The sequence below is a fragment of the Malurus melanocephalus genome, unplaced genomic scaffold (assembly GCF_030028575.1).
Source record: "Malurus melanocephalus ecotype Western Australia unplaced genomic scaffold, MMel_1.1 scaffold_962, whole genome shotgun sequence".
Lineage (NCBI taxonomy): Eukaryota > Metazoa > Chordata > Aves > Passeriformes > Maluridae > Malurus > Malurus melanocephalus.
In genome coordinates this window covers 68917-84373 of record NW_026624194.1, presented here as the reverse complement: position 1 = coordinate 84373, position 15457 = coordinate 68917, and the positions used below count along the sequence as shown (strand labels likewise).

Sequence of the window (15457 nt, the reverse complement as noted above, 5' to 3'; positions counted from 1 at the left end):
CTGAAGTCCAGGGCAGCAGGTGCATTGGAAGATATTTCTTGGCAGAAGGAGTAAAGAGGAAGGGTGTTCATCCTCAGTAACACTGCCTGGAAAGTCAGCATTTCTCCCCACCTACCCACGGACTGACAACTGCCTTAGAAAATACTGGAAAGGTGGCAGATTGTCTCCTCTCTACCAACAACATATTCACCCAGATCCACAGAAGAGAARATGGATGTCAGCTACCATGGCTGAAGAAATCAAAAACATAGCATCCTTCCAGCAGCCATGTTTGGATTTTCATCAAACCCTTTCTTTGCCCTCCAGCAGCTGCTGCCTCTAGAGAGTCCCAAAAGGCAWTGCTCTTCTACCAAGAGGCAGCTTCTCAGTACCCATGCCACATTACTCCATTCTCCTTTGGACTGGTAAGAAAACTACTCAGAAGAGAGAAAACAACTACTACCAACCTATCCCCTGCTAGGGGAGTTAGTCCTGGATTTGCACTCAGATTCATACTAACCAGTAACCCCAAACACCACTTCCAGGCAGCTTTCCACCTGAATTCCCAGGGCACAGCAGAGTACTTCACACACTGCAACCACACCACCTCATGCTTGCTGTAATTCTCATGTGTTACTAAACTACTCACACTGCAGATGATTTAGTGAGGCAGCAAGAGACTGGAAGTCTGCCAACAGCCATTGAGAAACAGCTTGAAATGCATCCGAAAGGACAGAGGAAAAACCTCAGTTCTGTTACGCTCCAGAGCTGTGGCCTCAGGAATTGTCCRGAGTTAGGAGTAGGATTTTATATCCAGTTTTATCACTGGGTGTAGCCCAGTAATTCAYAGCATAGAGAAAGATCTGATTCTAWGGYWTKTKTTTCAGGAGCATCTCACCCATTTCAYCTGGTAGCTGCAGCCACCAAGAAACACACAGCTGACAGAAAAWTCCTTATTTTATTAGACACCTTCCTTCACAGCAAAATCTGCATACATCTTCAAAATTAGATCTTTATTCTCAAGGAGAAGAAAGCTGCTAGCCTTGCTATTGAGAGGATGACACCTCCAAAGCATAACCTCTGCAGGCAAAGTAAAAAGAAAATGAAGCCTGCCTTTGAGAATCAAAAAGCTTTACAGGAAACCTCCTACTATCACTGCAACAGAAAGCACRTGCCAAATTCTGCAAGGGCAGAGAAGAAAGAGTCAAGGAAGAAGTATCACTATAGGTCCCAGGGAACCCTAAATACTTTGTTCTCAGATGTGCCCACATGAAAGAGAAGTGTTTTTTCCCAGTTCCTTAAGGTCTTACATTAAAAAAAAAAAAAAAAAAAAAAAAAAAAAGCCATATTTAGGGCCTATTTGATGTGTAGCTGCATACATATTGCAAGAGAGCTTATCAGGTTCACTTCTCAAAGCAAAGCCGGTGTAAATCAGAGGAAAGGAAGTGTTCAGCTTAAGTGAATTTGCTCCACCAGCACAATTTAATGATAGCAAAAGAGTGTGATGAAACTCAGCACAAGCAACAAATCTTTGTGTTTCAGTCTGTAAATCTTAAGACAACRTGTCAAAACCAAAGTCAGGAGATCTCAGACTGGCAATGGCTGCACTTTGGCAGCTTCAACTGCAACACAGTGAAAGACTGAAAAGCTCTTTTGAATTAGTTGTACACAACCTCTTACAAATTCTCAAGCCTGAAAAATTCCTCTGCTATCTTCTTTCACTGGCCTGGTCATTTTACTACCAGGCAGTTGCCACCCCAAACCATCTGTCATTAGCAGACCTAGTCCRTGAGGAGTTTGTTCAGGAGCTGCTTCTCCTACCAAACACTGCAGCTGTCCATGCACAAAAACACGGTCACCAGGCATAAAACAGACYCCTTCCCTCAAAAGCCCTTTTATCTAATCATAAACATCAGGCTTAATCCTTACAAATAATTCTATCTTGGCTGAAATATGGGAAACCTCAAGGTAATATAAAACCTGAAAATATAAAGGGAAGAAAATTAGCAAGTGCAAAATATGSGTGGCTACCCAGCCTCCCCTGACTTTTATATAAGCTACATGTTGTAGGATATACTGAAAAAACTTAAGAACTGGAGAACCAGGGAGATCATAAGCAAATAGCACAGGCTTGAGTTCCTCTTGTGCTGACAGTTGTCACRCAATTACACAATTAATGACACAGTTGCAAAATGTCTTCCGGTTCAATAGAACAGAAATTCTCCTCCATTTCTGTCCCCTCTCCCTGGACCTGCACCAGAGACATGGACAACMCCAGCCTGCAAATTGTTTGTTTTAAACGGATTTATTGCTTTTCTAAAAGGTTAAGCACCTCTGTCCCAGGAGAAGGGGGGGATGATGAACCAGAGCCCAGTGCAGGTATAATGTCCAGGACAAGCACGCTGGTGGAGCCAGCACACACATGTGCTTTTCAAATATTCTCCATCACCACCTCTTCACCAGGTACCATTCASAAGCAACAACTGTCACTTTCAACCCCATGAGCATCCTACAGGCTGCACACAGAGCTGGCAATCCAAAAGGAGTCCCAGACACAGTGAGGAAAAGAAAGGACTAAGTCACACAACCACAGCTCAAATTCAAAGGCCTTTTGCAGTGCATGCATTCCYGAAGTGCCCTTGGCAAGGGTGACAATTTGGTTTTGTCAGTTTTTGTCTTTCAGGTGGGCAGCAGGGAGAGTGTGCACATGCCCCTGTATTTCAATCACATGCCCAAAGAGCAAGAGATGCTCTACAGAACAYGCACACCACTTATTTTGTGGAGACATTTCCTAATGCAAAATAAGGGAAGAAAAAGTTGTTCAGAAGTCTCTCTTCAGGCAGCCAGAGATTATCTCTCTCAGCCCCAGAAAGAACCAAGTTATTTCCCCTTCAGTGGCTTCATTTCCCATAGTCAACCAATAAGAGCCAGGACACTCAAAAGGTACTTCTAGAAATTTTCACATTTCACCAAACAATCTCTTTTTTTCCCCCTTTTTTTTTAAAAAAAAATTCTCTTTTTTTTTTTCCTCTCCTTCCTTTTTTCTAGAAGATTCCTTTTTTTAGCGTTTTTTTTTTAAAAAAAAATTCTCTTTTTTTTTTTCCTCTCCTTCCTTTTTTCTAGAAGATTCCTTTTTTTAGCGTTTGTTGTTCTTCCTCCTGCTTTTGAGAAAGTCTCCCCATGTTGCTGTCAGCCCTTAAACAGAGAAACTGTATCACATAGGAATTCACCTCCACTGTCAACAACTCAGGGATCCTGCTGGAGAGCCATCAGCAGCAAATGTTTTTTCCAGATAACAGGATCTGAATTCTGAAACTTCAGGTGCTTTACTTATACAATAAAGTGTATAATTAGTGCTGGCAAAACATCAAATRACTCTACACTTCCTTTTCATAATCTCCTTTGGATTGTGATGTTACAAGGAAGGTGTTCTGTARACCTGGATAGCTGAGGCTGTAACCACCCTGGGACAGATCTACACTGAACRCTTCTAACCTCAAAGGAAAGTTTGTCTGGCCTGAGAATACACCTACTCTGAAGGCAGAGACCATAGATCTTCTCTGACACAAATGTTGCCTGGATTTTAAACCTTGATCTATTTAATTCTTCCTTCTTCCCAAAGAGAGTTCTGACATCCTGCACATCTCRCAGTCAGCTCTCCTTGAAAAGTCATTTATTCTCATAGTAATAGAAAAAAATAGGSTGTAATTAAGCAGAGTTATTAATCTTCTGTCACTTGGGACCTGAAACCTATTCATATTCATGTCAACAGGAGTGTTTGCTGCTACAATCAGGACTGCACACAAGACAAGTGCCTCATCATTTCTCAGAAGAGAACAGAATCTTCTGGGAGCCAATACCTGCTCTGCCTTCTGTACACAGCAGTGTTTAGCTGGGGTGTTAACTACTTCTGTCAGCCCACCACCCAGTCTGCATTTCACCCAAAGAACACCATTCCCTTGTCACAGTCTACAGCCTGGTTTCTTCTCTATGTCACAGCTCTGCCAGCCACCCAGAGGAGAAATAACCATGGCTGCAGTGGCACAAGTGGTCTTTGGAAAATGCTTTTCAAGATYTGTCTTCTCAAGAGCACAGAACTATGAGGATCAGCTTCAAACTTCCCCAAAAAAACATCTATGAAGGAAGTCAYTCATTACCTAGACAGATAGACAGGACTCAAATTTTGGGGCCAACTGTTCTCATACTCCTTGGGCAAACTCCAAGCGCTCAGCATGGAGCCTCATCACAGTTTTTTCAGGCCAAGGCGAGGGGAGGTTCAGTGATTTCCTTTACAGACACCACATCCCTGCCTGCAAGGGTGTGGAACCAAGACTTCTCTGTTCTAAGTGGGATCCAACAGCATCRGGATTAAAGTATTGCTGTAACTGGATTGCTTCCTGTAGTCACAAACAATAATCAGGTTAAGAGATTTCCTTTCCCTCCTCTTGGCTAGGCTCTAAGTAGGCAGAAGTTAGAAGGCAAGTGGGTGGCTGTTAAACCTTTCCTACTCCAATTGTTTAAGAGGGGTGTTTAGGATTGTTAATTTTGCCTCCTACTCATTGGTTTAAAGGCACATTTACCTATGCAGGGAGCAAGTGCACCTTGCTGCGCAAACCATGAATGAAACAGACTCCTTGAAACCAATCTCTCAACCCTGCATCCTTTCACACCACAAACCCACACAGATGCATCACTGGAAAGAACACAGCTGAAACGGCTTAGCCTGAAAATGCACCTTTCTCTCCCACCTCCTTTCCTGCACTTATATCGGCTTTTTTCAGGCTGTCGTCTCTCCTCCTTTCCCCCTCCTGATAATCAATACCCCCCCGCTAAAAAAAGACAGGAAACTTTGAAGGTGGTTGAGTTACCTCCACAGCACACCCAGCCAGCAAATAAGGGGTTGGAAGACAGCCAAATTCTCCATCACAGGGGAACCTAACAGGACCTCCAACCTCAATTTAACCACTGTTTTCTGTGAAATACGGTTCTTTGAGGCAGTTGCCCWTGACAAGACAGTACAAAACTGGGCAAATAGATCAGAAGCTGAGAGAATCGGACAGACATTGTGTACTTTTTTAGCAGTCTCCTCTGTGAGGCTACAATTCATTGACTGTGTTGCTCACAATACCTAAATATTTGGGAAGGGGTAACAAAAAATAAAAAGCAAAATTAAGGACAAACCATACCGAACAACTGCTGCCCTAACAAATGCACAGGAGAGCTGCAGTAACATAACTACATTTCCCGGGCCTTGCTACAGCAAGACTTTATTGCYCTTAGAATAAAGCAATTTAGAGTTAAGATCTGGATTCAGGCAGAGACACAAGATTTAATCTGTCACTGCCATTTTTTAACTGTTGGATGAACTGCTTCACCTCTGCTTCCCCCTCAATCATGTTTATTCAAACCACAGAATAAAACCCCCACAAAACAAGCAACATTTCATTGTAGTACATCATGTAGCATCTAGCACAACAGGACGTGAGACTCTGCCATAGCCTCCTGGCACGTCCTGTCACACAAGCTGAATTCCAGATAATAACGACACTGACAAGAAGCATCTCCTGAGAGGAAGCATTAGGATCTGCCCAAACAGCTTGTCCCAGCATGCACAGCATCCTCCCCAGTCACGCAGCCATCAGCCTCACTCACATTCCACTCCAAGCTATGCAGACATTCATTGCCTCAAYCAGGAACAATATCTTTTCTCAGCACAAAGAGCCCTTAAAATCTCAGCAGAAAGTCCAATTAATTTCCACACACTGCTCCCCAAGCTCTACTCCAGATTCCACCAGTTCCCAGGGGATTCCTATCTGGCAGACTAGACAGTAAGGAAAACTCTGCCAGTGATCTTGCTCTCAGGTGGTTTCTCTCCACAGTCACCCTATCATGTTCAAGGAAAAGGCAACACTGCAGCATGGAAACAGCTGTGAACAAAGTAGGGAGAACAGGAACGTGAGTCACAGCTGTGGCTTCAGGGAGGGAAAGGGGTATTTCAATTAAAAGAGCAAGCAACTTCAGGATCTGAATGTAAGCCTCACTTCAGTGTCCAAACCACAAGGTCATCTTCCTGCTTTATTCTCAAACAAGTCACTTTTTTTAACAAAGAGCACGTGACCAAAATAATCACTGATGCATAACAGCCTTCTCAGAAACCTTAAAAAGAGCTTACTAACCAGTCCACAGGGTAATGGTAACATGCTGCAGTGAAGTTTTAATTTTTTTTTTCTAAGCAAGAGAAGGGGTACATTACTTGGGAAACATTCCATATTTACCTGGTTATTGCTTTACTTAAAATCACTGTGTTAAAACTTCAGCTGYTCACTGGGGGTCTACCCAAAAGCCACCTCAGGACACAGAAAAGAAGTGGAAGTCAGCAGCAGCACTGATCTTCTCTCATTTCAGTCATGCTGAAATTAGGCATCGGCAATACTGTGGCTAATGTCACGGAACTTTCTTCACAAATATAACAGATTTCATAATTTTCTGCCTCCRTATGCAGCAGAATTGCTGCACCAGCTGTCCTCAAATCCAAAGATCCCTTAACAAAAGACGCCACAGTGCCAGTTTAGCAGAGAGCAGCAGTCGGTGGCATGGCAAGGTGCAAATACACCACACCTCCACGGAGCCTCCAGCACAGCTCGAGCAGCCTGTCAGGTACCTGTTGCTAAACAGCTCACTCACTGTCTCCAGGCTAAAASAAAATGTGTTAATGAAACAACCACCACAAAGCGGTCATTACAGAAACACCACTCGAAGCCTTTTCTGCAGAAAGGAAAGCACAAGTACTTAAGACACCGTGATAAGTACCTTTGAACCAAGTGAGAAAGTGCTAATGGGGATGCAGAACAGACCACATTCTCACACTCATCACCTGGCAGAGCTTACTGGGATACACCTCTGAGTCTGCTGTGCCAAAAGCTGGGAAAAGTGGTGAAATGAGGTCAGGGATAGGTCACTGATACACACCTACTCCTTYCATTATCCAGACTGTCTTGGTAAAGACCTCCACACACACTGACAAAAGGCAATCMTGAGCCACACAGCAGCTTCCTTAAAGCATAGTTACCAATTTTCCTACTAATGCTGAACACGGAGTTCACATTTCATTACAGCTTGCTACTCCTGAAGTTGCACGGACACAAGACTGTCATCCCATCCACTTCCTCTGCCTTTATCTTGACCTGGCAAGCACCTTAGATCTGAATCCCTGCAGGCTCAGGAACATTGTAGCGTGTTAAATTACATCTGGGACAAGAGTACAGAGGAGGGACTGAAGTGATACAAGYCCATGAAAGAGACAGCGTCAAACCAGCATGGGCATCCATTTTTGAGACTTCTTCATAAAATTAATGAAAAAAAATTACATTTAAAAAACTGTTTCCTTGTAAAGAGTTGCACAGCTAAGATTCTTCACTCAAAATAATGATTCTTACCAAAGCTGGCAAATTTGTGCTTAGGCTTTTCATCAACACAAGCTTTTAATACCCAATGCCTGTACAATGCAGATCTCTGATCAGATCCTCGTGGGTGGAGCACGAACCTGAAACAAGGCTGGCTTGTCTGTACTTTCACAAATCAGTATGGCAACCGATAAAATCACCTCCAAATAACAGGAACATTTCAAGCAAGACACAGATGAGATGAACACTGTGTAAATGCAGAGTAATGGGAATTTTGTCCTTTTGTCTGACTGGAGATTAAGGAACATAACAGGCAGGGGAAAARAAGCTTGAAATGTCAAGGGACTTGACAAACATCAAGGAAAAATTTAATAAATTATTCATAYACACAGCAGGTGAAAACCAAATGGGACATCCAGAGTCTGCTTCTGACAAAGGAGCACACAGGAAAGGAAGGAATACCTGGAACAAGCAGCCTTGAGTGTAAGGTATGAGAGAACTGAAAAGAAATGTTTACTAAAGGGAATGTATTTYATTCCTACTAAAGGGATGCACATACAAGAAAGTTCCAAAAGTCTAGAAGAAAAAAAAAAGCCGATATTCATTAACAGTGAAAAAATGTAAAGGTCATTAAAAAACAACCCAAGCAGATCAAGAACACAGTTCAGCTGAAAAATACACGCCATACAAGAACAAGATGTAGTCTTTACAGCTTCACAAGGAATAGTCTTTAAATGATGAGAAAAAAAAATCAAAACTACTTTGAGAATGGAAAAACTAAGACTCAGATTGAAAGACTGCTCAATTACAGGTATGCAAGCCAAGACAGGAACAAGGAAAAAAAATGTGAGAACAGTGTCAAAAGTATCAGCAGACATGTGCACGGCTTTTGAGGAAAAGGAGCAATGAGAAAAAAGTGAATATATTGATAAGGCAGAAAATAAGCAGACTACTAGAAGACAGCTGAAGGAACATGGGGAAATGCTAAATGCACAGGAGCTCTTCTGAAAGTATATAAATAATGTAAATCTAAATGGCACTTATCTAAATAATACGGATTCAGAGACACTACTTGAACTGTTACTGAAAATAAGACAGCAGAACAATCAGTGAGAGGCTTTGCACGAACAGGATCTTCTCCCGTGGTGGAGGAAGGGTATTAAAGAAAAGGAAAAGAGCATCAGAACCCTTTACCAGTTACTCTTATTCTAACCCTGCTACCACTGCAACAGTACACACCTAACTATTAGCGGTTTTCACTTTTGGAAAATGGAACTAAAGACCAAAGTTCTGCTGTCATCCTGGACTACCTATACTGATGAGAATTTATTTATTAATATGCAGAAAAAGTTAAAAACACATAGCTGTGTGTGGAATCTGGACATTTTTTTGTCCAGAAGATGATCCCACATGCACTGGCTTTGGATYTCATGCCAGTTAAGATAGTCTCACACGGAAGGATAAGAAACATGGTAAGAAGGATTTACAGGGGAAGTTTAAAAATCAGCAYGAGTAGGAAAATAAGGACAACATAGAACAAAGGACAAGAGGAGTTCTAATTCACTAAACAGAATCAACCACTGAGTTAGACCACAACACAGAGAAACAGAAATAGCATGAGCGATGCCAGTGGGCAGCATTATWTAGGAGAGGGCATTGCAACAGGCCAGCAGAAAATGCCAGTGTAATTTTGGGCTGTGTGCACTGACGCTGAATCACACTGCAGAGCAGGGAGTGGTCTCTGTAACCACAGTTGTAACGTGCTCAGGCACCTGAAATATTGCATCTCTCCTTCCAGTCCACTGCAATGAGYACACTGAAGTATCCAAACAAAGCCTCATTTATCTAAGAGACTTCCAGCTACAAGAGCACTATCACTTAAGCTGTCTGCTTCCCAAGAGGCAGAAACAGGTTCCTGCTGCCACATCCCACACAGAGGAGTAAGGCACTCTCACTTCTTGTTTCCCAGAACAGTATTCATCAGCTTSGATGTAGTTAAAAAAAACCAAAACAGAAGCACAGTTTCCCCATCAGCTGGGATGCTGAAAGCTTGGACCAGATAACAACACAAAGTGCTTGGAAAATAGCTCTGTCCATATGYTCGCCTGGCATGCTATAAAATGCAGTATGTTTTTCACCTCTGGCTCTTTTTTGGAAACAACTTTTAAAGTTGACAGGAGACATAGCTTTCAACCTAGAATCATTCCACATTGCAAACAATTACACAAAAGCATCAGCACAGATTTTACTAAAGAATGGATCTGCTGGGGGAACCCCGCAAGCTGTTGCTGCTCAGCAATTTATTCTTTTGACAGAATAAAGGACTGGGGATCTTGATCCCAGAGGGTGCACTATACACAAACTACATGCCTGCTAATCATCAGCCACAAGTAAGAGGAATGTGCACTCGTGGTGTACTAGCACAGCAAGAACAATGCAACRTTTTTGATAAGCCATCAGACAACTGTTGCAACACAGCCTGGCTAATGAATGAAGCACTGGAAATCAAGGCTAGCATGCAGCATGACAGGTCCTTCAAATAAARTTAAACCCTCAGGGAAGTCACCATTAACATTTTGCAAAGAGCACACCCCCCATCAATCATATTAGCAGGGCATACTTGTCCTGAGTTCTACTCCATTATTGTATGCTCAGAAGGGAAACAAAACACTGCCAGAGAAGAAATCCCAAATCCTCTGCTGCCACAGAGAGCTACAGATAGTGGACAACATATGAGATATATTATGCTGCAGGCCTGTAGCCAAGCCCACAATATTAAGAATAATAAGCAATCTGATGGCTGTTTAGAACATTTTGTTTTCTATATAGGACTAAAAGGAAATCATAATTCAAACACGGCATATCACCASTTATAAGAGACCATTTCCCTGCAAGAAACTGTGGCCTCTCCCAAGCACTCTGGGTCTGAAGCTACACCGGTTTGTCACGGCATCACAGTATCTTTTGAGGAAACAATCTGGAATCATTTAACATTCCCAGAGGTGCAACTCTGTAGCTTATCCAAACAGAACAGATTTTGCTGAGGTTGGAAGTTTACCATGAAAATGTCTGATTTACCCAGGAAACCACTCAAGAACATCTCAGGCAGATAAATACACATTATTCCAGCTGGAATAAGCATTTCTTAAAGGAACATCCAGTTCAGAGAATCCTCATCACCACAAAACTCTTAGGGGTTGTAGAAGAGACAGGCAATGCTCTGTGCTGAGAGTAAACAGATCCCTGAGCCCATAGCAGCCCCTTCATGTAGCTGGTGCCAGAGGAGAGCGCGTTCCTCCATGCCACATGGCAGGAACTGGCACTGAAAGGATTCCTGGACCTCAGGCAATTGAAATCATGCAACCACACCTGCACAAATAAAGTGTTAACCTACTCTCCACGAATTGTCAGGTAATGGACACTGCCCAAACAGGAAAACTGGGTTGCAGAGGCAAGAGCATTCACCTCACAGAACTTCAAAGGATCATCCTAGCTGGCACTCTTGGGATATTTCCAGCTGTRCTTGCAACAACTGCTGTCATTGCAACAAGACATTCATTAGGCTATAACTTTCCAAAACAAAAGTTGATAAGTTATAATGATAGAAAATTCTGAAATGTAATATCCTGAAGGTACGTTTATAGTCTCACAAAGTGACCCAAAACCACATGCATTTCCCTCAATCAATGCTTTTTTAACTACCATAAGCAGGAGACACTGTGTTCGAGCACACAGCGTGGGTGGCAGCAAGACTTGGAATGTTTGCTCATGCATTGTATTGAGATACAAGGTAYTGTGGACAAAATGCAGGGTATTTGAATCCTTGCAATGCCATTCACAGCATGATCTCTACAGGTAGAATCTGCCTTTGCAGTCTGACCTCAGCAATACTGACGCAGTAGCCAAAACACAACTCGTACCTCTCACCTCTAACTAGAAATATGACTACTTATCACTGAAACAACATCCACATAACACTGAACACAGCAGCTGTGTCATGGAAAAAGTGAACACAATCACACAATCTTATCTCGTTTCCTAATTAAGAACTCACATTTATGGATGCTCAGATGTTAAAAAAAAAAAAAAAAAAGAGAGCAGTCCTATTAAAAGAGGTGGAAAATACCACTCTGGAAATAACAAGATCTCAAGTATGTTTGCACTAAGTCCTTTGTCACATTTTTTTTCGCGACGTACTGCCTGACCAACATACAAAACAATGAAAACACAGTAAGACATTACCTTGATGCAGACAGACATTTTACCTTGGCAAAGCTCTAGCTCATTTCTTGCAGCCTCTATACAGTGAAAATCTGCTACTATCCGTAAAGAGACTTACTTGCAAGTCATCTCAATAAAGACACTCCCACCTCAGAACACTGMTATAAAGACTTCTACTAAGATAACTATGAGTGGAAGCTAAGGCTGATTGATGGACTATTTTAGCCAAAGGATGCTTCACACCCCGCAGCACGAATCAATTGGATTTTTTTCTGTCTAAGGCACTGTGATGGGAAGCCAATAATCCCTAACCAATGAATTCAATGGGTTGCCCCACTGAAGATGCAAAGAGCATTTTGTTTGGTTTCCAGGTGTTTACTTCCTTCTGCCTCCCTGCATAAAAGCCCACTGCCCGTAAAAYTCAGCTCTGCTTCCCCCGGGAGCCACTTAAGCCAAAGGCAGCTGGGTCKAGGCTATGCTCAGTCAGTCCATAGGAAGGTCATTAAGAGGTCACAGATCTCTCTCAGCTTGGCCCTGAAAAGAGAAAGATACCACCAGGAGGGATGATACCTCTATTCAGAGAGCAAGGCAATTTCCAAAATAAATGTGGGCTTAGTTCAGTGGCACGTGCCTGATTTGGACAGAAAAAAAACTTCCATTAGAGGCAACAGTTGAGCTTGGAAAGCCAAGATCCTCTACAAAAGCACCAAAAGTCTTGCAGTCATACCCTGAACCATTCCATGGGGCTTATACTTTCCAGTACCCATTTTTACTGGCCCAGACTCTCTCTGGTATCCTGAAGGTCTGGACACAACCTCTCAACTGTCCTGCATCAAGAGCCAAGCACAGAGCAACCCCACAAAGGCTGATCCAGCCCAGCCCCACTCCTGCAGCACCCAGAGCTGCAACTGAAGAAAATTAAACACCTAAGAGCACAGGGACAGCCAAGACTTGCAACAGATACTCTAGAAAAAAAAAAAATCATGTTCTGCAGCATTAAAACCAGCGCAGAGTTCTTGTTTCTCTAGATATGCATAAGCAAGAAAAAATTAAGGTTACACATGCAAGGGAGAAGCATTACTGCCCTTGAATGGATATTATTTTGCCTCCAAAGCACAGTGAGGCCAGGGACCACCTATGCTGGGTACTGGGACAGTACAGYAGAGTTTCTGCCTTGAAGAGCATGTTAAGACTATACCATATCCAAGCATATCAGCAGGAAAAAAAAACAACTGAGCAAGCAATAAGGAAGCCCAGTGCACAGACACACCATCAACACAGATCAGTTTGGGGTTTGAACTCCTTTTAGTTTCCATGAACTCAAACACCTGCCTGACAGGTGCCCACCTGTGACCACACTCAGGAAAGCTTGGGCCACAGAGGACAGGAAAGCACTAGTCCCACACCGGTCACTATGGACTGTCACCATTGGCAGGACTTCTCCAGACCTGCAAGCACACCATGTGAAAGCCATGGCCTCTGAAGGAAGAATCCATTTCCATTAGCTTCTTCCCATCTTAGCAGATGTCACRTTTGAAGATATTCCAGAGACTAAATTTCAGATGAATTTTACACAAGTTTCCTGCAAGCAGCTGTGTCAGATGGCTGCCCCCGGGGCTATCAGCACACAAAGAAGCTCGTGCATTAGAACAAGCATCTACACAATGCTAATGGAAACTGTCCCTGTGAAAAGACACAGGATTCACTGGGCGAAAAACCAGTTCTACAAACAACTTTCAGACTGATTACACATCGCTTCTTCTCACCCACTGGCATCCTGCCAYCCATGTAACCCACTTCTACACTCTTCTGCACTTGCTTTCACTATTCTCAGTCATTCTGTGCTCGGTTTGCCCAAAGCAGTTCTCCTCTCCCTAGCTCCTGAAGCACTTCCATTTGTGAATCCTACGTACATACACATCCTTCATCATCACTAAGTTCTGTACTCTGCAYATGCAAATGTTTTCTACAGGAAGTCAACCTGGTAATTCTGTCCTGCTCTCCAAATTCCAGCTCAGGAGTAACCTGCCCACAAATGAACAATACCTCAAGTCACTTTAAAGCTATGAAATGATCACTGCTTCCTGCTCCACACAACAGCCTCAGCATGTGTCATCAAAAGGTGCACAGGCTTTTTGCAGACACATGTTGCAAAGTGCTTCCTAGCTGCCCGCCTAGCCCAGGACTCCCTTGGGCACCACAATCCTCTCTTGGACACCACAATCACAGGGGCTTTCTCTGGTRGCTTGGAGTATTTTGGAACATTTCTACTCCAGCCCATCTGGCCACTCAGGCACTGAGTTTCCCCCTACAAACATATCCATCTAGCAAAGCCCTTCCACAAAGGCTGGTGTCCCGCTGCCCTACAGGAACATTTCTTTTTCACCCTCTTGAATTTTACACCTCTAATTTTTGCGAAGCACTTCACTACATCATTRCAGACAACACACCACAGCCCAGAGACACAAGGAACCAGGGTGACTTCCTGATTTTGCCATGTCAATCTCTTGAGAAGACCTTCTGAGCAGTCTGGTAAGATGAGTGGGCAGAACGACAACCATCTCGTTAACACATCAGGCACCTTCTGGCTCCAAGAMAGGTGTTTATAAGCACATCTAGCCCGGACCACACCTTTAGCCACACAGAGAGTGATGGCATYTACACCACTCAGCTTGTCTCCCAGCTCTGCCAGAGATACAACTCTGAGTTCAGCTGGCAGCACAGTGAATCCTTCCTGTTGTTCCCTGTGGTCTGGAGTGCAGGTGACACAGGCCCACGGATGCCTGGTGGCCACTGCCTGCCTTCAGGAAATCGGCCGTAAGGCCATCACCGTTCACTTCGGGGGCAAAGAGGCAGCTTTCCAAAGCAGCACGGCCACGATCCCCCCCGTTCTGATATCCATGGCCATCGCTCGCCAGAGGCTGCAACATGGAGGCAACGCAGCCGCGATCCGTTGCCGTCCCCCCCTGCCCCGCCGATCCCCGGGGCCGCTCCCGCTGGAAGCACAGCGGGGKCACGGCGGCCGGGGATCGCCGCGCATCAGTCCGTGCCCGGGGCCGGGCCTCGCCAACACCGAGGAGCCCGGTCCGGCGGGGCAGGGATGCTGCGGGGGCCGCCCCCTCCCCGGCCCCGGTCGTGCCCGGGCTCGGCACAGCCCGCGCGCCGCGACGGCTCACCTGGGCACGCAGCTCGGCGCCGAGCGGTCGATCTCCCACGTGGCGAAGAGGTTCATGGGCACCGGCACCGGCATCGGGCCGGCCACCGCCATCGCGGCGGCGGCCGCCGACGCCGTCCCGCCGGCAGCCGCCGGAGGCCCCGCGGCGGGGCCGGGGCCCGATCCCAGCGTGCCGCCCGCCGCCGCCGCCGCCATCCCGCCGCCGCTGGCGCTGGGGGGCGGCGCGAGCCCCTCGCCTCAGCGACGGCCTCCACCCCGGCGCGCGCGCGCCCGCGCGCCCGCTCCTTCGCCGCCCGCGGCCAATCAGAGCGCGGCCGGGGCGCGGGCACGAGCCAACCGCGGCCGGGAAAAAGGGCGAGGACGCCGACTAATGGCGAGCGGCCAATCGGAGCCGAGCGGGGGGCGAGGCAGGGGCGGGCGCTGACCAATCGGAGAGGCCGGCGGGGCGGGGCCAGCCAATGGGAGCGGCGGCGCTKCCCCGGCTGGGCGGGGGGAGGAGGGCGCGGCGTCGCTCCCTTTAAAGCGCTTCGGTCCCGGCCCGCGGGAGCGCGCACAGGGGCGCGGTCGGGTGCGCGCACCCGCCCCGGGTTGGTCCATCCGTTTGTCCGGGCGGAGGCGGGGGATCCCCGGGGCCGGCAGAGAGCTTCGGCCTTGCCCGAGCTGCTGCGCTGCCGGCGGT

General features: G+C 45.6%; 1 protein-coding gene across 1 annotated transcript in view; it reads right to left on the bottom strand.

Moving 5' to 3' along the window:
- LOC130585779 (phosphofurin acidic cluster sorting protein 1-like) overlaps nucleotides 1–14973 on the bottom strand; it is a 53682-nt gene extending 38709 nt beyond the window's left edge. The window contains exon 1 of the mRNA XM_057386405.1: nucleotides 14780–14973. Coding sequence (XP_057242388.1) covers nucleotides 14780–14973 — 194 coding nt within the window. The remainder of the gene's footprint in view (nucleotides 1–14779) is intronic.
- Between the last annotated feature and the right edge of the window lie 484 nt (nucleotides 14974–15457).